The 24,799-nt window shown below is 39.7% G+C and overlaps 1 protein-coding gene across 17 annotated transcripts in view; it reads left to right on the top strand.

Moving 5' to 3' along the window:
• Positions 1-24,799, top strand: part of EPB41L3 (erythrocyte membrane protein band 4.1 like 3) — a 311,810-nt gene that overhangs the window by 270,031 nt on the left and 16,980 nt on the right. For 6 of the 17 annotated variants that reach the window (XM_088469653.1, XM_088469655.1, XM_088469654.1 and 3 more), the window contains 10 exons: positions 1,897-1,932; positions 2,069-2,134; positions 3,235-3,426; positions 5,827-5,901; positions 8,462-8,563; positions 8,868-9,587; positions 13,524-13,646; positions 16,022-16,378; positions 19,093-19,221; positions 23,058-23,156. In XM_088469653.1, the coding sequence (XP_088325779.1) occupies positions 1,897-1,932; positions 2,069-2,134; positions 3,235-3,426; positions 5,827-5,901; positions 8,462-8,563; positions 8,868-9,587; positions 13,524-13,646; positions 16,022-16,378; positions 19,093-19,221; positions 23,058-23,156 (1,899 nt within the window). The remainder of the gene's footprint in view (positions 1-1,896; positions 1,933-2,068; positions 2,135-3,234; positions 3,427-5,826; positions 5,902-8,461; positions 8,564-8,867; positions 9,588-13,523; positions 13,647-16,021; positions 16,379-19,092; positions 19,222-23,057; positions 23,157-24,799) is intronic. The other 11 variants (XM_088469658.1, XM_088469656.1, XM_088469650.1 and 8 more) reach the window with 9 other exon arrangements.

Genomic DNA, 24,799 nt, shown 5'->3' with positions numbered 1-24,799 from the left:
TCCTGTTCTGATGGATGCTTACAACCATTAAATCTCTGAAAAATGTAAAACCACCCCTTATAGGAACACATAAATGATAAACCATACAGCAACAGATGATGGCAATTCTGATATTTCCTTATTAAGACAGATATGTCCCAGCATTTTGACCTTTCATCAAATGCTTTTTAGCAGTGGTAAAGAAAGCTTAAGCATTATTGTAGCAAAGTAGTGGTAGCGGCCAAGATATTTTCTCTAGGTCAGAGGTTCCCAAACGCGGTCCTCATGGCTCCCCAGCAGTTCAGGTTTTACAGATATTGAGCACAGGTGACTTAATTAGTCAATTGGATTTAACCACCTGTGCTCAACCATGGATGTCTCTAAAACCTGAACTGTTGGGGAGCCTTGAGGACCGCGTTTGGGAACCTCAGCTCTAGGTAATATGGAAGGGCGGGGAGTGTGACAGCTCAGACTGCAGTAGATAGGTTAGAAACCACTTTAATGTACATTTCTTTTGTCTCTAGAAGACCACAGGAAGTTATCCTGCGTTATTGTACAAAACTGTTTCTTACAGTAGTAAATTTTCCCCTAAGATATTGTTTTAGGGCTTGGCTTAATGTAAAGAGTACAGTCAGTGCTGGACAATGTCAGATTTGAAAATAGATTTTTTTAGTGTTTATGTGTATTTTAATTAAAATTGTTTCAAATGGAAGGTTGTTAGGTGAATTTTTATATTTTCGATTATAATGTTTCCTTTTCTGTTATGAAATATAAACCAAATATATACACCAGTTTAAAACTTTTGTGATCCCGGTCTCTTGTTTCCCCACTGCTTGGAGGAGCCCTAGCACTTTCAACTTGGCTGGTAACCTCCATTTTTTTGCCCCAACTCCAATAGAGTCCTCCAGCCTTTGGATTATTATACTTTTTTTAATTACGCTAATCCCATTTTAAAGCAGGATCGACATGGCACAAATCAGGGTAATGAGCTTTTCCTGTTTTGGAGACTGAGCTGCCATAGGAAATAATGGCAAGATTCCTGCCATGGTGATGATTTTCTATTGTTCAGTGATGAACTGTATCACTGGTCACTGCTAATTAGTAATCCGCATTATGGGATCTATTTACTATTGCTCTAAATCTTTCAACATCAATGTTGTGTTTCTGGGGCTAAATTACACATCTACTAACACTTAATTACAAAATTTGTCTGTTAGTAAATGTGTGATTTAGCCTCAGAAACACAACATTGATGTTGAGCGATTTAGATAGATTTCACAGGACTGAGGGCCTGATTCAGACCCGCTCGTGAGCGCACAGTGCTCGCATGCGGGTCGATGTTCCCCCACTACGCATGCACCACCTCCAGCTTGCGCATTCGTGAGCCCCAGCGAGCGACGGCAGCTCCGTCATCCGGGGCTCACTACAAGACGGGGCGGCTGTCTATGTTGATTGACAGCTCGCCCCATTTTGTAGGCGGGGAGAGGGGGTAGTCACCCACAGCTTTGCGAGCGGCCTGGAGGCCGAAATAAAAAAAAACGCCCTGATTCAGAGTGAGCGCACGAAAACAGCGTATCACTGCCTAGTCATAGAACACCTTAGTACTACATAATTGTTATTTGATAAATATGTTAATATAGCTACAATACAAGAGGAAAATGTTCAAACTTCAAACCATAAACAAATAAAACAGAAAATAACTATGTACAGCCAACAGTTATTTCATTCAACAGAGGTTTGCAGAATGACGGAAATATTTCTTTGGTGGATTTGTGTTGCATGCGGTATTCCTGATCACTTTTTTTTACCCTTCGGCATAGTCAATATGTATAGATTAGGGATAGCCATGTAGAATGAATGAGGCATATAAAGATACAAAAAACAACTTCTATATTTAATATTTTATAATGCTTCCAGTCGGATCAAGAAGAAGATGCAGATGCAAAAGCTCAGGTAAATTCCTAACAAGCCTCCTGGCTACACTTCTGTTTTTATATCGTTTTGTGCTCGTCTGTGGAACATCAGTACAAAATCATCATTGTCCAACATTTTGTGTGTCTCTTAATGTTCCCTCTCTTCACTTTTCCAGAATAGTCTCATTAAGCGAATAAAGGGTGAAAATGTATATGTCAAACATAGTAATCTAATGTTAGAGGTTGGTATTGGTACATAGCACTGCATGCATTTGTGTGTTGACTCTTTAGCATGGTCTGAGTGCTCCCTACCTCCTAGTGAACCGAGTGGACTTTCAGTGTTTGTTTTTTTTCACTTACTATGCATAGAAAATGTTTTAGTTGTATTTTGTATCTGACTTAATTTTTTTATTAACATTTTAGCAGCATATTTTGATGTTATATTCACTATATAAGTTTACACATCACGACGGTTGTACTCCTTGAAGTCTCACTCTTCACCAGATTGTGCTGTATTTTTGTGATACTAGTGACAGCTAGTAATACCTGATAAGCCTGATACTAACCTATCTTCTTTTCCTTTCTCTTCATCACCCTTCAGTGGCTGGAATACCAAGCAACTAAGGGGCTGATTCAGATTGTACGCAATCCTCATGGTCTGAGTACAACTCCAATGTTTGAGGATCTGTGCATGTGCAGGATCTGTAATGAGCATGTGCAGATCCACTTCTGTGAGCTCTCTCGCAGTGTCCAAATGCCGCAGCTTGGTTGACAGGCTGCGGCCATTTCAGGACGGAGTGGAGTCAGCGTCAGGCACCATCCCAGAAAACAGGAGCATGTCGGCCCTGTTTTTTTGGGTGTGCTAAAACCAGTGGCTGCATCCTTGTATGCAGCTTCACTGACTTCAGCTGCATGAATTCCCTGGTCATCCTGAGTAACCTAAAGGTTACTCAGATGATCAAAAGCCACGCAGAGTGATCCGATGCTGCATCTTCGGACGCAGCAGCGAATCGTACAAGCGGATCGCAGAAGCCGGCAGGAAGTGTCTATTTTCACAAGACGCCTCCTGTTGCATTTGCATATTTTAGCATCACTGCTGCATCCAAAGACACAGCAGCGATGCCAAAAGCGCACAAATCTGAATCAGGCCTTAGGAACATAGACCCACAAGCCTTATATGTGAAACAGTTTTTGAGGACTGGATCTAAAATACATCCTAATGCTTATGACAGAGAGTGTAAACTCCTGTAAATAAGACAAATTGTGTTGCTTGTTTTTCTAGCTACGAGGGTGTTGAGTAGTATATGTATTTCAATATTTTCGTGGATTTGTTTTCATTTAGGAGTTTGATAGAAATCAAGAAGATATGATGAAACATCAGACTAATATTAGTGAGTTGAAAAGGACATTTTTGGAAACTTCATCAGACACGGCAGCTGCCAGCGAGTGGGAGAAACGTCTCTCTACCTCTCCAGTCCGACTTGCGGTGAGGCAAGAAGAAGCTCCTATGATTGAACCACTTGTGCCTGAAGAGGTCAGTTATGTAGCTTGTGTGTCTCTGTGTTTGTTGAGAGAAGAGGGATCTTAGTCATTACAGCTGTGAAATAGAAGCAAGACAAAGGATTCCTGTTCTTAAATTACCTTCCAACTTTAAAGGTTAACTTTCCATTCAGTGGGCTTGCACATGCCTTCCTACGGAATGAAATAAAAAAGTCGACATTGTGAATGTCCATATGCAGTGGCGTCACCCAGGTGTCACCCGTCCAGGGGTGTCACCAAAGTGCCAACTCCTACTCAGTAACAGGAGCCGGGTGCTGCACTGTAACATTACGTGCAGCACTCTGCTCCTGACACAGTGAGGGAGCCGGCACTTCACACAGGGTGGTCACTGGTGGCAGTCTGCTTCTCCGGACCAACAGAGTGACTAAAACGGGGTTCGGGCCACGAGGCCGCGCCCCCTACCCGCGAGTTCATGTCCCCTTCCCGCAAGTCCATGCCCCCTACCTGCAAGACCACGCCCCCTTTTTAATGACCCGCAGCTTCGCCACGCGCACTACTATCTCCTCGCATGGGTCTGCACAAGGTGTCACCAGGGTGAATGACGCCACTGTCCATATGGTCTCAATGTTAACATTCATGATGTCGCCATGTACAAAATGTCAACATTTGATTTGTTTATATTCACAATGTTGACACTGGCATAATATCGACAATAGAAAAAAAAAGAAAAAATGTTCCCCAGCACACTTCAAAAGACCAGCAATAGGATTTCAATACTACATGATAATAGAAATGAGATCTTTGTAGCATATATTTGCAATGATATGTCTAAGCCATCCACGTCAAGGTGATCCCTAACACTACATGATAATAGCACACACTTTTAGTCATATTATTGTGCACTGTAATGCCACATGATAATAGCACATACATTAATATATCTAAGTTGAGAGCCAACTCACCGGGCGGTACCCCAAAATCCTCCAATTGGCACTACAGGAACCAGCACACCCTCCAAATGCTGGTCCCATCCATCCCTCTCAGAACAGTAATATAAAATATTGATTACTCACTTAATGTTCTTTCATAGGTGCATGAAAAGGGAGAGGCTTAATCTAGACTAGAAAAAAAAAGAAAAATGTTCCCCCAGCACACTGCAAAAGACCGGCAATAAGATTTGAAATCTACTGTTTTAATACTTGTGTGTCAACATTCTCAGAATGTTGATAGACAATTTTAGAGTTATGGATAGATTAGGGTTAGGCTGTGGTTATGGTTAGGATTATCCTTACATTCAAAGTAAATGTAAAATCTCATTATCGACATACAAAATGTCAACATGGTCAGTGCCGACGTTCTGACCATGTCGACATTCTGAATGACGACTTCTTATACCACACCCCTTCCGACAGTTTTTACTAATTGTGCGGCTGTAGCTACCTGGATTCCTTCTGTTTATCTAGTTGTGCCTTTATATCAGCAGGCAAAGCTGAATATTCTTTTTTCCTGGAAAACAACCCTGTGCTCCCATATGTATCCAAAAATGGATTTTATGTTAGTCCTCAGGTTAGAAATATAAATGAACAATGATATGAATACATGGCTAAAACACACTAAAAGAACAACTAATATAGTAGAAGTTGCAGGAAAGCCTTTGAAAGTTACAGCTTTCTTTAAATGTCATTAATCAAAATCATATTAATAGCATCCTTTTTCTGAAGTGCCAAGAGTTTCCCAGTGCTGTACAGAAAGTGAAATGGTAAAGGATATACTTACAGGAAAAATGATGAACCCAGTTCCTAAACCAAAGTACTTTTCTGCGAAACATTCAATAATATATTAATGAGTCTAATGCATTATCTGAAAAATGTCTCATCTTTCTCATGTCTTAACATGATTGAATAGCTGGTATAAATGGCCACTACCATATGTCACTGTACAGGAATAAATATAGTAAAATCAACCACCCTTCTAAAATGTATCAATTTAATAATATTTTATAAAACAAATGATAGAAACAGGTTCCTCTGTATATAGTAATGTGATAGCCAGTCAGGAAATGCATTTATTCATTATACAGAAAATGTGTAGGTGACCTCTACTGCTCCATTCAAGGGTAAACCTGTAGGAATTTCCAGTATATTATACAGTGGAGACATTAACCAGTCATTGTTCCGTAACATTCCAAAGCTTTAACGGATGTCTTTTCACTTTGAATATTGGGTGTCTCACAAGGTTATTTATCCAATTTCTTTGCTGTTATTTATTACATATTCTGGTTATTTATCCAATTTATTTGATGTTATGTAGTACATATTATGTGTCTGTAGTGAGTTAGATGAGGTATTAATGTTCTTTTTCTGGCTGAATCCAGGCAAGGAATAAGTGATATCAGTGATCATAATCAATGACTGGTATGTTTCTTTCCAAACAGACCAAAGAAGAAAGAGAAAAAGCAGAAAGGCGTGCTTCTTTGGAAAGGACAAGCTATTCTATGTTAGAATCTCAGGTAAAACATATATTAATGTGAAAAACATATTAAATACTTTGTATACACCTTTTTTCTTCATTGTAATATTCAATGGTTAAATAAAGTACTCACCCCTTTTTTTTATTACATCATGGAATCGGAATGGACTTATTGAGGAATTGTTACCAATGATCAACAGAACATATTCTGTAATGTAAAATAATATAAATAACCACATATAAGAAATAAACCAATAATAATTGATTGTATAAGTATTCGCTCCTTTATTTTTAATACTTGGTAGAAGATTCTTTAGCTACAAGTTCAGATGTTGGTTTATTTGGGTAAGTTGCTACCAGCTTTGCACACCTGGACATTGCAGTTATCATCTATTTTTTTTTACTGTAACTAAAGGTGCATATCCACTAGCAGATAGTAGAACGACAGTACGATTACAACATCGTAATCGTACAGTCGTTCCTCTTCCCCTGCAGTGCCTACACTGAACGATTTGTTATTCAGTGTAGTCACCCTCCCTCATCCCTGAACATGGTCAATCTGTCATTATCGGCAGATTGACCAGCATGTTCAGGCGATGATTGCTGTCGAAAACGACCAGCGGGAGCACGCATCACTGGTTGTTTTTGACATTTTCATGCCCGACTAATGAGCGATTGAACGATAAAAATATCGTTATCGTTCAATCGCTCATATTAATCGGCAAGTGGATACCCGCCTTAAGTTTCCTGAAGCTGATAACCCCATACTAGTGTGCTCCAGCCACCTTCTTAGTAGTAGTCGCAGAGTTCTTGGGATGATATGCAGTGTTATGTTTGTGCCAATAGCATCTAACATTTAGGTCGGAAAGTTCAGCCTTGCTATAATTTCATAGAATCCTCCTCCATTTGATGGTTTGGTCTCCCACATGCTTTCTGCCAAACTCTAGGTAATATATTAAATGTTTGTTTTCTTTAGGAGGTTTACTTTTTGCCATTTACCCTTAAAGTGCAGATCTATGTGCCTGGGCTCTGGATCAGTTTCTCCTATCTCTTGACGTGGAACACTATAATATGTCAGAGTGTACATAAGCCTCTTGTGGGCCTCCCTTGTATAGATGCCCAGTTTTGGAGTAGAGCCCTTTCTAGACAAATTCACAGTTGTTTTGTGTTCTCTCCATTTCTTTATGATGAATTTGATGTTCCTTTGAGGATAATACATGTCTGAAATGTTTTTAGATATTTGCCTTGATTAGAACTTTCCAAAAACTTTTCTCAAATGTACACAGGTAGTCTTCTATCAGTTATGTGACCTGTGAAGACTACTGATTGCACCAGGGTTATATTTAAGTAGCTTTGAAAAATGGGTTAAATACTTAGGTATTCTATAATTGTCAATTTTCTCCTTAATTTGTAAAGAATGAAGAAAAAACATACAGGTTTTTTTTATATTTGACTCTAATATGTTTTGTTGGCCAGTGGTAAAAATTTCCAAATAAATCTATTTTGATTTATGATCTAAGACAATCCAATTTAGAAAATGACAACACGGGTGAACACTTTCTACAAACACTGCATATCCTGGAATGTTCAGTCTTGATTTATTTCTGTTGCTTAGTATTCATGCAGTATACTTTAGTGTCTACACTAAGTGGCGGGCTGCAATATAAAGTTTATTTACTGTGCGATAATTAACCATTTTTATCTTCAGTTGTTTCTATGTTGAGGTTGGTGAATATATACTGGATTGTATATGTATGTAACATGGTATGGCATCATTCAGTAGTAAATCCCATATATACATTACAAAAAGTATGCTGATTGAAGGAGATGGATCCATTTCCCCCAGGACAACCTCAAATGGTGTCCTTCCACCAAATAGTTGCATCCACCCTGGATTGAATGTCTATTACATGCACGTTTGTCTAATTCTTGTCCAGTATGTATGTCCAGTATGTATGCCATTCCCACTGTACACAGTTCAGTTCTAATTACTGTAGATCAAGTTGAAGAGTTCCTGGGCAAAATGCCGTTTTTACACAGTTAAACTATTGTGTGAATCTCTACTGATAAATAACAATGTTGACATCTGCAGGCTGCAGGGAGGTAATACACCCCTTCAAAGAAAAGTCTTTATAACTTACACATTTCCCAGAAATAGGGAATTATTATTTCTAATATGAAAGAAATAACTAACATGCAAGTTAAAATTGAGCAAAATAAAAATGAATTTTTTTTTCCATTTTAATAGAACTTTGCCTGCAGACAGCGGATGCAGACATTGTGCGGACTGAACCAATATGTATGAAAAAGCAGTAATAGATGTGAATCAATAGGCTAGATTAGTATGGTTCAGGCCACAAAATGGCTGATCTTGGGAACTGCCTTAGAGATGTCTCTGATTCCTGATAAAATTGATAAGGCTGCACTCTCAGTTGATATAGTCGGTTTCTCCACTGTGCTGAGTGGTGTTATGTACAAACACAAATTATTACTTAGACACATACAGTACATCTGTTGAACTTGATCCATTTGCTGCTGTCATTTGAATTCAAGTAAAAAGCTTCTGATTCTTGGATTCTTATTGGTTTTTCTTCCACTAGCCAGGGGACATAGTGAAGAAACTTCAGGAAGCAAGAGCCACCAGCCCTGTGGCTACTTCTCATCAAATCATTATGCAGAAAACTATCCCATCATCCCCAGAGGTTATTTTTTATTCGTTTAATCTAGATACAATCCTCAACTGTAACTATAAACCAACTCATTGTGAATTATGCCATATTTCCACAAAATACAGCTAAATAAATATTTGAATGAGGATTAACAAAGAGTCCCTAGTGTAAACTACAGTAGGAGTAAATTCAGCTAATGCACTGTTTTCTATATTAAACACTACGTGCAATATAAATTGTATTTGAAAACCTAGATATACACTATTCTAGTACAGATCCACAAAATCTGAATTAAAGACTGATAGATCCTAATGTAGATTTTATATCTCACATATAGGGCACTGAGGATTGGGTTATTATAGACAAAGTACCCACTAAGGTAGTTGATGGCGAAACACAAAGCATTATCACTTACAAGGTGACCACTGTGAGCAGTGACAAACCAGCCGGAACATTTAAAACCAGTCCTATTGCAACGCCAAGTCTGGATGCATTGAAAATGGAAATGAAAGCAAGAGAGGAGGAAAGCAGACTGAAAATGTATACATTAGGAAAGTCTTACGACACTGTGTCTGGTAGAATTGTAACAATGACTAGTAAAGGTAAAGAAGGTGAGAAAGTATCACTGCCCTCATCTTTTGAAGACAGTCAAAAGCTGGAGAAGGACATTTCTGAATCTGTGAAAATAACTGCAGTTGTAGGAGAGTATGAGATCCTAGAACCCATTAGCGATGATAAGGAGAGGAAAACCCCAGAGGGACCCACCATAAAGCGAAGAATGTCAGAGTCACTGGCGACTATTAAAGAATCAGACTCTCAGCTCACTAGTCCCATAGAAGATGGTCTGAAAAAGGTCCAGGATGTAGACAAGGGAGCGAAGTTGATTGAAGGTGTGATCACTGAGAAGAGTGCAGGACATCCAGATTATGAAATCATTAAAACGGAGGTTCCAGGTTGGAGAGATAAGAAGCTATCTGAATGGCGATACACAAGAGATCAACCATTTACAATAGCTACTGCTCACTATGTCACTGAATCGTCTGCATCCAAAGTAGTGGTAACAAGTGGCAATGACTTTGTTCCCCATCCTGACAATCAAAAGCATGAATTGCAGACATCCCCCGCTTCACAATTCCTTTCCGTTCACTTGCGGCTTAGCTTTATGTTGGCAGGCAACTTTTATTTGTTTTATGTTTTTTTATTGGTGCTGCAACAAAAGCAGGCATTGTGAGGCTTTATTACTGAACATAAAAAAAACATAACTGAATATATATTAATGTAGCAGCTTGCCATTTCAATCAATGTGTGCTTCAGCTAGCAATTTCCCAGATCTAACAGCTATGGGCCCTATTCAACAAAGTCTCAGTGCATTCAAGAAGACCAGAAACACATGTTGTGCAGAGATGTTTTTATGTCCTGTTGGAGAACAGGTTATTGGAGAGGTGAACATACCAATAGTCAACTAAGATCAGATATTAAAAGAGTTCTTCAGTTAAAATGAATTACTGCCAGTTCCCTTAATCCTGGAAATGTTTTTGAATACGTAATTAACTAGCGAATTAACGAATATGTCAAAACTGCAAACAGATATCAATTATCTCTTACTAGTTACTATGAACAGATTAAATACAGGTGCAGTAGTTATTGTTTTGCTTCTTATATGAGTTGTTATAGCTGGAAAATGATTGATAAGTAAATAGCTAATGTGTAGCTTCTAATATGTTGCATAAACAGCAATGCATCTCAACTATCTTTTTGGTCACTTTATAAGACATCACAGAGTTCCCTAAAAAGCAATATTTTGTTGGCATGCTTATATAGAATCTAATAATGTACTGTACATATTTGGGATATAACTGTGTAAAAGGCAATTTATAAGACACATATATTACTTTTTAAACTGTTTTATTAAGATGTTTGCTGTGGTGTTAAATGAATTCGGCGTCAATACCTTATTTACGTGTCCGTTCTAGAACAAATAAAGAGTACCACATTGTATATCACTAATGATTCTTCTCTACTGAAAAATAAATAAATAAATGAAAAACCTTTAATTTAGGTTGTTGAATAGGGCCCTCTGCTTTTCAGCTTTTCTTACAGGCTATACTGAGGTGCTAGTTTTATTTTCCTAACTTTTGTCATGTCCGTAACCTTCATGGCTTCCTTCCCTGATATCCTCATGTGTCGTACAGTTGCCCTGTTAATGTCTATGGCTTTGTGTTGAGTACATTTCAAGCTCATGTCTATCAGTTAATTCTATCTGTGTGTCTCTCTCTCACACACTTTCTCTCTCACACACACACTTTCTCTCTCACACACACACTTTCTCTCTCACACACACACACACACACACACACTTGCTGATTCTAAGGGGCACATCCACTAGACTGAATGGTAACGATATCATTCATTCGTTAATTATACTGTGCAGTGCATACACTGAACGATATATCGTTCAGTGTAGGCACCCTCCATCATCCCCGAACATGGCCAATCATACGTTATCGGCAGATTGACTGGCATGTTCGGGCGATGATTGATGTCGGAAACTACCACCGGGAGTGCGCATCGCTGGTCGTTTCCGACATTTGTGCCCAATTAACGAGCGATTGAACGATAACGATGTCTGTTTAATTGGGTAGTGGATGTGCGCCTTTAGATTGATTTTGTTTTAAACAAAGAAAAGTTTCCATGGCTACAAATGAGTGCTGGTTTATTTATACAAGTGAAGCAAATAATATTTGAATAATATTCAAAACAGTATAAAACAGTATAAATATTTCTCTCTGATATGGATAAACTAGCATTTTAGACCCCTTGTCTCTCTCACTGTCTCCCCCTCTGTCTCTCTTGCCACATCTCTCCCTCTACCCTATATATATTTACCCCTCCTCCTTTGGTCCTCTTTCACCCCCCCCCCTCCTTGACATAATATACAAATTAATTATTAAGTGTGTGTGTGTGTGTGTGTGTGTGTGTATGTGTGCAGGCCAACTTTGTGCCCAATTTGGTTTTTTTTCCTGTCTGCCATTGGCGGCAGTGGGAGCTGTGAAAGGGAGGTGGGACGTGGAGGGTACACACGCGCCGCTGTCCGGCTCTCATTCCACATGTCAGGGGCAGACGTTAGAATTACATATAAGCTATCCATTTACATGTCTAGAATGTCATTACAAAATAACCAAGATCTCAAATTTGTTTATAGAAATAGACACTCTCTAGCTCAAATAATACATTTTAATACATGTAGACTTAGGGTCCATCATAATTGTTCTATAGATGAGTTCCGAATTCTCTTTAGATAAAGAATAGTTCACTGAGGTGATGAATCCGCTAGTTTGAAATAAATATAATAACAGTTTTATTCTGCAATCAATTATGTAAAAATAAATTATATTTTTAAGTTCATCACACTAATAATTTTAGGATATTTGGAATAAATCATCATTTTTTATCCAAAAGTAAAAACAAATGTAAAAAACATGTTTCTTTTTGTGTTTGCACTTTTCATGGAGATTATGTGCTCCTTTATCATATAGTATATGATGTTTCTATAGCTGTTAAATGGTTTCCACACTCAGCGGACGTTTTCCAATATCAGAATCGTATTGTTTCTCTAAGTGGAGAGGGAAAACCAAGAAACCAATCCTGCATGGTTATCCTTTATTATATCATTTATTGTACCTAGATATCCATTCACATGAATTAAAAAAAACAAGTGTATGTACAAGGATCCCCACTGGGATTTAACATTCATCCTAAAAGATATGGTAAATATATTGCAAGAAATAATGTTCTTATTGTTGTCCCTGGATACATTTCCCCATAAACACCAATATCTTTATAAGCCTAGTAGGACGTCCTATGTCACCCCAAAATTTGGTTGCTGACCTGTTTTGACCTTGCGGTCTTTACAAAGACAGTGCTTTCATGTTTCATGCACACAAACAAATGGATTCATCACTACATTGCACTATGTTTCTTTACTCTAGAAATCAGAAAACACCTATTTGAAGAATTATGATGGACACTTCAGTTTACTTGAACTGAAATTTATTATTTGGGTTAGCGAGTATCTATTTCAATATCAATTGTGAGGCTTTGGGTATTTTGTGACAACACTGACATTGATATTTATGCATATAAAAGAGTGCTAATATTTATACTGTTTTGAATATTATTTGCTCATTATTGTTATTTACCAACACCCAACAATCCATATATTGTCTTCCTCTGTTCTAAGGGATATGCAGCCTCTACTCCAGCAATAGTTTTCCCTTGTTCTGCCAGTGTGCAGTCAGGAAGCCGACTGTCGAAATGCCGACCGCCGGCTTCCCGACTGTGCAATCCCGACAGGCGACCAATGATAGGCGTCGAAATCCCAACGCCCATCATTATCCCTTAGCCGGGAGCCCAACGCCTGGCATATAGAACGAAGATAAGCCGGGCGGCAGGCGCGCACAGCTGCAGGGGGGAGGGGTTAGGTTAGGGGCTCCCGGGGGAATTTTGGGCCAGGCACCCCCCCCCCCGGAGGGTTAGGGGAAGGGGGGTTAGGGTTAGGCACCCCCAGGGGGAGGTTAGGGTTAGGCACCCCCTTGGGAGGGTTAGGTTTAGGCACTAGGGGGGGAGGTTAGGGTTAGGCACCCCTAAGGGAGGGTTAGGGGGGGGAGAGGGTTAGGTTAGTTAGTTTACTTACCTGTCGGGATCTTCACTGCTGCCGATCTTCCGGCGTCGGGATTTGAACCGCCGGACATAGTTCTGGCAGTCATTCATACCGATCCCGTTCTGCCAGCCATTCATAAATTACAGTGTGCTGATCCCTGTTCAGCAATTACTGGATGGCCAAATTTCACAACACTCTTTCTCACTATTATCATCTACCATCTTTATTTCCAAAGTGTCTGTTGTTATTCATGCTATGTCTCTATTCCCCTGTTTCTCCCTTATATTTGTCTCTGTCCTCTCAATATGACTTTTAATTTCTTTGTCTGTTTAGACCAAACAATCCTCTGGTGACAAACTCATGGATGGTTCTGATATCTACAGTTTATTAGCCTCTACGAGAAAGCCATCTGAGTTCATAGAAGGGGTTACAGCTACTTCAGAAAACTGGGCTCAGGTGGCTGCTGATTGGATGTGCTTATTAGCTGTAATATAGAAAGTTTGCTTGCAATTTGTTTATGCTTTTATAAATGTACACAGAGAGGAGAGGATAATGTGATACCACCATCTCTGTATATCAACACAATAGGCTGCAATCACTGCTACACTTAAAACCATTTAGATCATTGTGTCAAAATAATACAGATAAAATGTGTCTGGCTATATATACGGTGAATATAGCTTTGAGGATAAAACTATGCAGCTTCTAGGCTATTTCATCCTAAGTAATGGAAATTCTATTGCAAAGCATTTTGCATTTAATGGAACATAAAATGAAAAGGAAGGAAAAAATAAAATACGTCTATTTGACAAGCTTTAGTGCTGTATTTCTATAGTTTATGAATCTGCTCAAAACATGTATAAACATAGATAATGTCACTTTCTCCAACACTTAAGTTGGCGGCACTTTGTTACAAACTTGCACTTCAAAACATTAGTCCACATGATTCAAATTCATTCAATGTTTACAGTAGATAATATATATGTTGATACTTGTAGCAGCATCCATAGACATACATTAGCACATACAGTTAAATGTAATGCATCATTCCTGGAGCTCCTTTCTTTTAGACAACTGCAGCAGTAGCGGTGGTTAGTGGGACTGACAGCCTGATTCACTACTGTTCAACTGCAATAGTATGCTAATTCTTTGCGATCGCAATCCCGTCCCAGCACTGCACAAGGACGCCCACTCAGCAAACATACAATAGAGTACCATCACAGCCTCATGCACACTTGCACAAGCCCTGACCTTACTAAGAAATTGCTAACTTCCATGCACGCTAGGAGACCTCAGACTGCATATGGCATCTCAGTTGATAATTTATGCACGCCCCTGCAACGGAGTTCTAACGCACTGGCACGCCTGTGTTTGGCCGCCCACCCCCCTCCGTCATCACCCACAAATGGCACTTCCTGTTAATCACTCTGCGATGGGTCTTCGTAGTCACTGTCGCAGTCCCCATGGGACTAGGTCGCGCACTGCGATGCGTACGCATGCACTGTGCGAAATAACCGGCAGATGGCGTGCGTAATCGCATTTGCGTACGGTAGTGAATCAGGCTCTGAGCTCCTTAATGTACCCAGTCATGGCTTAAGAAATTTAGATTTATGCATGGAGTGGGAAATTAATGTAATTGCATAATAGATATGGTAGTGCTATAGGTTTGCTAGCTCTAGCCCTGGTCAGGTTTCATTAGTCTAGCTCTGGCTCCAGGCTGGCACCAGAGCCAAGGCAAACTTTCAGCTCTGCAGACCCCTGCTCCTGAGCAGCCCCACGCTATAGCTGTAGCTCCAGCTACTTTTCACAAGCTCTATTCCTGGAGCTATTAATAGATATTTTCAATAAATCGAGAATATTTTATGGAATTTTGTTAATTGGATATAAATATTATACTGCTTTTACACCTAAATTCCGGGTCTGACTCGGAGGTTGGAACCGGGTTAGCCGGTGCCAACCCAGTATTTTCCCGAGCTGGCGCCGTTCACACCGGAGCCGGGTCTGCATAGACCCGACTTTTCCGGCATTGAAGTGGACACTTGGAGATGGCGTCATCTCCAAGCGCCACTGAAGCCAGCCAATCGGCAGGCATGCGGCAGGATCCAGGACACCGTGACCCGGATCGCGCCATTTACACAGCAGGGGGTTCACGGGTTATTCCCGTGTTAAACCCTGCTAGTTACCTCGGTTGGATTGCTCTGTCACTCGACCTGGCAATCCAACCCTTTCCCATTTTACACCAAGGAGCTACCTGGGTTAGCCCTGCAATAACCCGGGTTTTAGCTCTGGTGTAAAAGGGGTATTAGTGTTATCTCACATTTTATTTTAAAATATTAACATAGCAAAATGAGTAGCAGCTGCATCTCCAAACTTTAGACCTCTGCTCCGTTCTGTCTTATTTTATCTCTATGCCTGTTACGTTCAGGTCTATTGCAGTCCTGGAGGCATATTCTTTATTAATATACTTAAATTGATGATAAGGGGATTTGCAAATCTTTGCTCATTTTTCTTCTTAACATCAATAAAGTTGCTCTTTATCAAATTAAAAGTTTGTTCTGTTTTGGTTTAGCCATTCTGTAAAATATGTCTGCTTATGCTTAATTAATCTCATATAGTGTAACATTTTGTAAATCTGTTTTGCAATATTCTCTTTTAAATTTTAATTTAAACTCTGTTAATGTATACATTTGCAAAGGTATGTAAAACTTGATTCATTTGTGAAATATCTTAAATTGCTTAAAAATGTTTTCGTGCAGATGCATTTAAAATGAGCATATTCTGTTACACATTGTAGTAAGTGCTTGACTAATAATGCACCATTCTCCTTGCAGAAAATGGAGACAAAAACAGAATGGGAGTCGAGTGGCACAAGAACTGTACAAGAGGACACAGAGCAGGCAACAAAAGAGAAGGTTGTGCAGGGGATAATCAGTTTGGAGGAGACGGGGATTATGCATGCAAGCACGCATGCCGCTCACCTGACTGCAGAGCAGTTAGATGGTGCAGTTCAGGCAAACGCAATCATTGCTACTGGCTTGAGAGGGAGTGAGGGTGCTGCACTAACAGTGGAAACAGTTAAAGAGGAAGATGGGGCTATTGATGCTTCTGCAGCTAGTTATGCTCAGGCGGAGCAGCATGGCACAAAGACTTATGACTCAGAGTTATTGGATGGCAAGCCTCATGAGGAGGTAACTGGCATATACAGACTTAAGTTTTTACTTCTTCAGTTTTTATGCATGCTGACTGATAATTAATAACTTTGCTATACAGGGCTTTTTACTGTAACATTTTCATTAACGGCTACAACTAATGCTTTGTTTTATTAGAGATGTGCGGAGCGATTCTACTCAACTTATCGCAAGTTCGGATCTGTACACATCATCCTATGAACAAGTGAGAGCTGGATAGCCAATAAGATGACGTTTTCAGGTCCGAACGTAACCTAGTCAAAACCAAACCGCTCTTTGGGCCTTGTTCAGATTTGGGAATAGTGTAAGAAAGAGCAAATAACTATGCATCTTGCAGTGGCATATATATAATGGGTGCAGGGGGGCCCACACCGCACACCCTGCACACATTTTTTTAATACTTACCTCTCCGGAGTCCTGTGTTGACAGCAGCAGTACTGCACAAATGCGCTTTGTGCAGTAGGAAAATCGCTGGGAAAATGTCTGCTGTGCCATTTACCCAGAGACCTGCGCATGTGCAGTAGACTCTGGCACAGCGCTAGAATCTACTAGTGCTCAGAGTCTATTGCGCTCAGTGCACTGCCCGGATGAGAGGAGGGGGCCCTAGACTGAGACTGCATGGGCCCCCTCCTCTCTTAAGACACCACTGGCATCTTGGTAAAACCATGCTGCACTGCAGGTGGGCAGATTTAAAAAGTGCAGGAAGATTAATGGCACCTACACACTAGACAATTTTTGGAACAATATGGCGGATTCAGACGCATCAGAATGACAAATCGTTCAAATCGTCAAGTGTGTACGCACTATGCGCACTCCCGTGGCGTTGGCCGACGCATCTTCAGATCTTCACTACATGTAGCTCAATCTGTCAATCTGGTTAACAATTCCCCGCAGATTGTGTAGTGTATACACTCTGCCGAACAACCAGGCAATATGGTTACATTATATAGTTAACGATCTAACCACCAAACGTTGCAAGATATATTGTTTGGTAGTTTGTTAGATTGCAAAGTGTGTATGCCCTAGATTGTTTGTCCGGGAGTTCAAGGGAAATTGTTGACGACATTGCATCATTGCAAGTCGTCTAGTGTGTACCTAGCTTTAGATTTGGGTGGGGTGTGTCCAAACTGAAATCTAAATTGCAGTTTAAAAATAAAGCTGTCCATCATTTGTGAGCTACATGCAGAAGCAGCCAATATTTACCCTGCATGCAAAATAATATATGTATTTGCATCCCTTGCAGTACAGCATGGTTTGTCCAGGTACACAGTGACTTGCTCTATCTTACTCTACTATCCAAAACACGTGATTGCCGGATAGCCAATAAGATGCCGCTTTTTAGAACCGAATGTAATCGAGTAGAACCAAGCCACTCATCTCTATTTTGAAGGTGCATTCACTGTGCATTCCGGTGCAGATCCTTTACAAACTGTATTTTATAGGAATATTCTCATTCTCCTGATGTCTAGGAAAAGACTTATCTCCTCCAGTAGACTTTTTTAAAAAGTTCCTTGAGGACAGACTTAAGAACTACTCATATATTACAATGGCCATCTCAAAAGACAGAAACAGAGATATTTAAATACAACTATTTGGGCCATTTCACTTAAATTTTACACAGTTGAAATTTATTTATTTTCACCTTTTATAGTACATGTACAGCACAAGTCGGGAATCTTTTTATAACACATTACCAACTCTTTGCTAATATATTGTATTTTTGTATACTTGGAACTGCTTGCTGTTCAGGTCAATCATTGGTTTATAGTAAAGCATACACTTTTTTACATTTAGCTCTACAGTTTATGCATGAAAAGGGAATTCACCTTCTAGGCTTTGTCTGCTAAGCACTAGCTTCTCTGTGCTGCTTTATTTAACCCTTACTAACATGAAAAAGATACTGTTATCAGTAAAACAAAATGAGATGTAATCATTGTACTATGATATCCAAACTGATTGTGCTAAAGACAAACTTAACGCTTAATATTTAAAGAGAATCTATCACTAAGTTATATGTTTTCCTGTGCACATTATGGATCTAGCCAAAAAAAATGGGGTTCCTTTGTGCCCTGGTCGCCGTGGAGATAAGGGAGTACATGATATAGCTCTCATGCTGGCATATTGCCTCAGAAGCCAAGTTAGACTGTGAACATGTTCTCTCCCAGGCCAGCTTCCTCTGTGCCTCACAGCTCTCCTGCAGAGAGCGCTCTTTAGCAAATGCTCTCTCCAGGGCGAATGGTATCAGAAGAGAACACTATCCAATGGGAAAATAAAAGGGAAATGTTAACCTGGTGACAGTTTTATCTTTAAAGGCTTCTAAAAGGCTGAATAACATGGTTAGTTCAAATGGCATATTGTACTGCAAGCCATAGTTTTCATCAGACTGCTCACTGACAAAAGATGGCTACCATAAGATGCAGCACATTTACGTGTATTGCTGTGTTACTAAATGAGCATTTTAATGTGCAATAATATCTTCAAATTTGCATACTTTAATTTTCAAAATGTTCACTCTTAATCGTCTAATGAATTCATTTATTTTTGGTTAAGTTTCCTTTACATCTAATTTAATGAAATCTCACTATTCCGTTTACTATCTCTATTGACTGATTTACAAAACAGTATTCATGTTTACTAAATGACAATGATTTATTTAGTTCTTTGTGAGTGTAAGAATGTCATTTATAAACATTTCATTCTTTCTCTGCTCTCAGTCACCCCTTGTGAAAACGGAAATCATCACTTTTGGTACTATTGCAGAAGGAGAGAAACCTGATATCTCTACCAAGGATGTACCTGTAATACATACAGAAACAAAAACCATTACATATGAATCATCAGAGGTAAAAGAAACTGAAAGACTGAAGCACCTGTAAGATAGATTATTCACTTAACAGATGGCCTCTTGTAGTGTGACTTGCTATGACTGCAGAAACAGCCAGCTTTTAAGTGTCTATGTACTAAGCCTTGGAGAGAGATAAAGTAGACAGGGAGATATACCAACCAATCATCTCGGGATGCTGGTGGTCAGAATCCCAGCGCTGTAATCCTGGCTCCAGAATCCCCACCGCTGACATCCCGATGGTAAGTATTAGGGATAGAGGGAGGGTTAGGGGTTAGAGTTATGCTGCTGGGTAGGCAGCGGGAAAGGTGGGTTTGGTTTAGGGAGAAGGTTAGGATACTTACCTGCATGTGTCAGGATTCTGTTGAGATGTCGCTGTTTGTATGCTGACCGCCGGCATCCTGACTGCCGGGATCCTGTACCCAACCCATCAGCTCCTAACTGTCACTTTACAGGCTGTGTTTCAAGAATGACAGGAGCTGATTGGTTGGTACATTATCTCCGTCTACTTTATTTCTCTGAAAGGCTTAGTACATAGACCCCTTAGTTTGTATAAGACAGCCAACTAGGATAATTTAGTTGAGGCCTTCTGCAGGTTACAGGTTACAAAAATTGTGTTCCAGTGTTAAAAGTAGGGAATGTTTTTATGTATGCTCTATCTCTGCCTCGGTCTAAAGCTGGGTACACACGTAAAGATTTTCTGTCCAACCATCCAACTAGTTGATTGGTTGGAATGAAAACCTGGTAAGGTGTGAAAGCAAATGACAATCAGCAATTTGCTCCCAAACGCCGGAAAATGGACAAAAACTGTCGTTTGAACAAATTGTTTAGATCAAACATTTAACAAACTTGTCTGACGACCATTTTCATCTGTTTTCTGGCTTTTAGGAGCAAATTGCTGATCATCATTTACTCCCATACGTTACCAGATTTTCATTCCAACCAATCAACTAGTTGGATAGTTGGACAGAAAATCTTTACATGTGTATACAGCATTAGTAAAATATTACACATGCATTCATTTTCTACACAAAAGTTCATTGTTTTTATAAGACACCCATATCAGCCCTACATCCAGACTGATAAGATGCAATTCTGCAAATTTGTTACATTTGCAATATTGCAAATTTGCTTCAGTGCGGTTCCATAAACTCACATGCTTTTCGGTGTTTTTTATGTGCGGCTTGTAAATGCAATTTACTAAATGTCAAACCAGACCTAGAACTGCATGCCTTCAAACCATTAGATCTGAAACCGCCATCAAGGTTTTTACTCATGGAAAGAATACTAATCATGCAGTGTATTAAGCTGGATGGCAAAACCACACGTCAAACCGCCAGAAAAATGGCACTTTTTTTAGACTTGCCGTTTAAAGTATGCAAACTGCTACACGTTAAATGCTTTCTTAGCTTTCACTCTCCAAATATGAAACACACTGCGATGACAACCTTGCGTTCTGTTGCACTTCACTTTTTGGCTGCTAATAACCATTATTGTATCTGTATGATGGTATATTATCCCTATCCCTTAGTGTAGTGTTTGCATGTGACATCTTAGGAGTGGAGCTAACACGTTGTTAACTTGTTAGCTTTTGTATCTGCTTTGTTGGATAATACCAGTAGAGTGAAAAGTCTGGCTTGGCACACATGAATTACTTTATGCCCTGAATATGGGATGCAGTCCTGCCAGTGAGACCAATCTATCTCACTGACCCTGCATGCTAAAGCTCACCGCCAGATGTGACTGTACCTCAATGATCAAGTACTATTTTGAAAACTAGATGTGTTGCATGCAAGATATTGCAAAACTGTACCCAAACTATAGTGAAAAATTAAAGCACATCTTAACTTTTACTGGTGTTTTTGTTAAATAAATATGTCGCCCACATACAGCAAAAGCAGGAATCCCGTGTGACAACCGCTCCCTGCACTTAAAGCCAGGAGGTGACTTGCACATTCTCATGTTTGTTTTCACTGCAGACATACTGTGTGCTAAACTAGCACTGAGCAAAATTGTCCAGAGCATTCCATTAAAACTAAAGTTGTTATATAAATCTATAGTTTATTTCCCTAAAGCAATGGTTCTCTTCTCCATTTCTCACTTTCCCCAACAGATCATGTTTTCAGGAAATAGGTGGATAATTACTGACCCAACAAAAGTAACTCACCTGTGCATGATTAAAGAAATCCAGAAAACATGATCTGTTGGAGATACTTGAGTATTGAAGTTGAGAACTATTGCCCTAAATACATCCATCCATCTTGTCTACATATGCATTGCCATTAAAATGGTTAGAAATAGAAATAATAAGAACTGCATTCATATTCAGATGTTTATGCATAAAGGTCATTAACTTAAATCAGATATTTTAGCCAAACTTATTAAATTGGGTGAATGGTTAAAATATAATAAAACATATTTGTAAAAGCAAAAATATTTTTTCTCTTTATAAATGGAGAAATTACATAGTAAAAATTATCTGTATTGCTTAGCTCTGATCTTCTAAGGTCCAGAATGTTGGTTAGTATTCTCTCTTAGCATAAAAATGTCACTATGGATCTCTGTTTCATTTACTGAATGTAAACTAACAATCCATAAATTGCAGTCACAGCAATGACCCGCATACTGTATTGTCTAGGAAGTATTGTAACAATTTTAGCTTCCCAACTCTGTTCTGTTCACTATACTGTACATCAAGATGACAGAACAGGAGACTATAGGTGGCCATACACGGCACGATATACGTGCCAATCCTACGTGCCAATCGGATCGGCACAATATATGTGCTATATTGTGCCATGTATGGGCACGATATCGTACCTGATATCTTGCTGCCCGCTCCCGTGGGATCGTATATCGCATCCCCAGATCTTCTCGCATGTTCATCTGATCTGGGATGCGATGTACGATCCCATTCAGATGGGGGAGGGGGGAGCCGGCATATCGTGCGGTCAGCGGAGACCACACTATTGCCGGCGGTGACAGCACAATCCATCTGCTGACGTATCGGCAGTCGCACTACACGTGCATCGCACCGTGTATGGCCACCTTATCAGTTCAGTAAGTTCTCCAAAAAGTAAACCATCCCGGTCAAATATATTTATCTATATAGTATCATATTTGATAGTATATAGCCGCGTAAATTACCACGGCTAATTGAACAATCTTATGAACAAAACTAAGGATCAGATAACCTAAAATGCAGGCTGTCTTGTTTAAAAATGTTCTCAGTTATATTCACAAATATATGTACAGATTTATCAGGATATAATGGCAGATATTTTGGTCTAAACACATTAGAAAATATATGTCGGATGCACTTAGGGGTCTATTCATGAGGTTAATTAGCGGGTTTCAAACGGACCCCTATAATATTCTAGCGCCAGAGCAATTCATCATTGCTCTGGCGTGGGGACAGCTGATCCAAAAATCATCTGTCTCCCTAAAGTGATTCACTGCTCCTTTCAGAGCAGTGAGACAAGTGTGCACAAGAGCCCCGATGTCCGTCAGAAGGAGCCGGACAGGGGTGGAGGGATCCGAAAGGTATCCATAATATTGTATTTTCAGGGCTTGATTAATTCTGTCCCCATACTAGTGTATTCCGCCAGAGGAATGTGATATATCCTGCTTTACCTTCTTGATGAATGGCCCGATAACTTATTTTCTACAATTGCAGGTGAAAATGTGCATTCACACCGGCTTTTGTAGAAATAAAGTGATGATGAATAGGCCCCTTAGTATGTAAAATTACCAAGTACAGTAACTTGCACTCTACTACATGCCAAGTTTACATTCTTTTTAACCTATAATAAAGCTGCACTACCACTTTGTTTTTAGATGGTGTCCCGCCCCGACACAGATCCTGGTGTATTAATGAGCGCTCAGACAATTACTTCAGAAACTCTTGGCACTACAACTACTACACACATTACTAAAGTAAGTCTTGATGGAATATTTCCATATATCTTTACACAGGCTAAGGAATGAGGTCATATGGCAGAAATGGCTGGCAGGGATGCCTCATTATTCTTACTAACTGATACATTTCCTGGTCTGCTAAGACAGATAGGAATGCACGCGTCACCTTTGTACAGCAGAGGCTACTATTACAGATGAACACATAGTTTAACTATATAATATATTTAGTATTAAAGGTCATTACCCTATGGGGTATATCAGATGCACCCTATAAAATGTATTTCACTGATTAAGTTAATCGCCTAGCTATTTGTACTTCATCCCGCCATATATCAGAATTAGTACACACCCATGCCAGACTGCTTACGACATTGCCTCCATTCATGCTTCTCATATTGCAAACATATGTATAAATTGTTTAGTATATGCTAAAATATTCAATGTATATTGAGTCATGGTAAAGAAATGTAGTCACTGCTATAAACCAAATATGTTAAACTTTTTTTTTTATTATGTTTTATTTACCAAAACTGACATTATGTATCTGTCTATACAAGTTTGTGGTTCTAGATTTTATCCTTCCAATCATAGTGTTTGCTGTTGATGTTTTGTTTTACTCCGTCTGTCGATTTTTAAACTCAGTGAGCCGTAAACAAAACCCATTCTTCATTCCACATGCTCAATATTGCTTCTACAGATCATGGTGTCACTATGACCATATCTCCACCTCTTTAAACTCTTTAAAGCCCACACTAAACCTTATGCTGTGTGATGTAATACATTTTTTGTAAGCAGCTGAAGCTATAGTCAGGGCCGGATTAACAATGGGGCGGGTGGAGCTACAGCTCCAGGCCTCCCATTAAAAATAGGCCCACATACACTGGCTGCGGTGGAGACAGGAAAAAAACAAAACTTTTTTTTTTTTCCTGTCACCACCACCCCAACTAACTCTTCCCCCGGCCGCCTGCAGCTAAGTTTATCCCTTTCCACAACCCCTTGCCCACCTCCCATCCCTTCCCCTCGGCCGGTGGACGGACCGGCCGGCCGTAGCCCCGCCCACCTCTGACCCGCCGAAGCTCCGCCCCCGACTCATCCGAAGCTCCGCCCACTGACCCTCCTGCTCCCACCATCCTGTCACCTAGCTCAGGATTCCTGCTACAGGTCAGTGTAATGTCTGGCCCCAGAGTGTGTGTGTGTGTGTCTGTGTGTGTGTATATATATATATATATATATATATATATATATATATATATATATGTAGTTAGATTTAAAGAGGCGCACTCACCAGACTAGTTTAGAAATCGTAGAAAAAATTCCAACACTTTATTTATTCATAGGAATACCCAAGGTAGCCATAGGTCGACGTTTCGGTCCCTGCAAGGACCTTTCTCAAGACCACCACTTCAGCATAAAGTCAGCACCATGTGAACATGACTTTATGCTGAAGTGGTGGTCTTGAGAAAGGTCCTTGCAGGGACCGAAACGTCGACCTATGGCTACCTTGGGTATTCCTATGAATAAATAAAGTGTTGGAATTTTTTCTACGATTTCCAAACTAGTCTGGTGAGTGCGCTTCTTTAAATCTAACTATTGTGGACTGGGTCTTATGGACAAAGCCTGAAGAGCACCCCAGCTGTTGCAGACTTCTAAAAGTGAGTGCT

The sequence above is a fragment of the Taudactylus pleione genome, unplaced genomic scaffold, assembly GCF_031769625.1.
Source record: "Taudactylus pleione unplaced genomic scaffold, aTauple2 ptg000093l, whole genome shotgun sequence".
In the NCBI taxonomy this organism is placed as follows: domain Eukaryota; kingdom Metazoa; phylum Chordata; class Amphibia; order Anura; family Myobatrachidae; genus Taudactylus; species Taudactylus pleione.
Note: the sequence above shows the minus strand (reverse complement) of the source record. Positions and strands in the feature narration are given on the sequence as shown.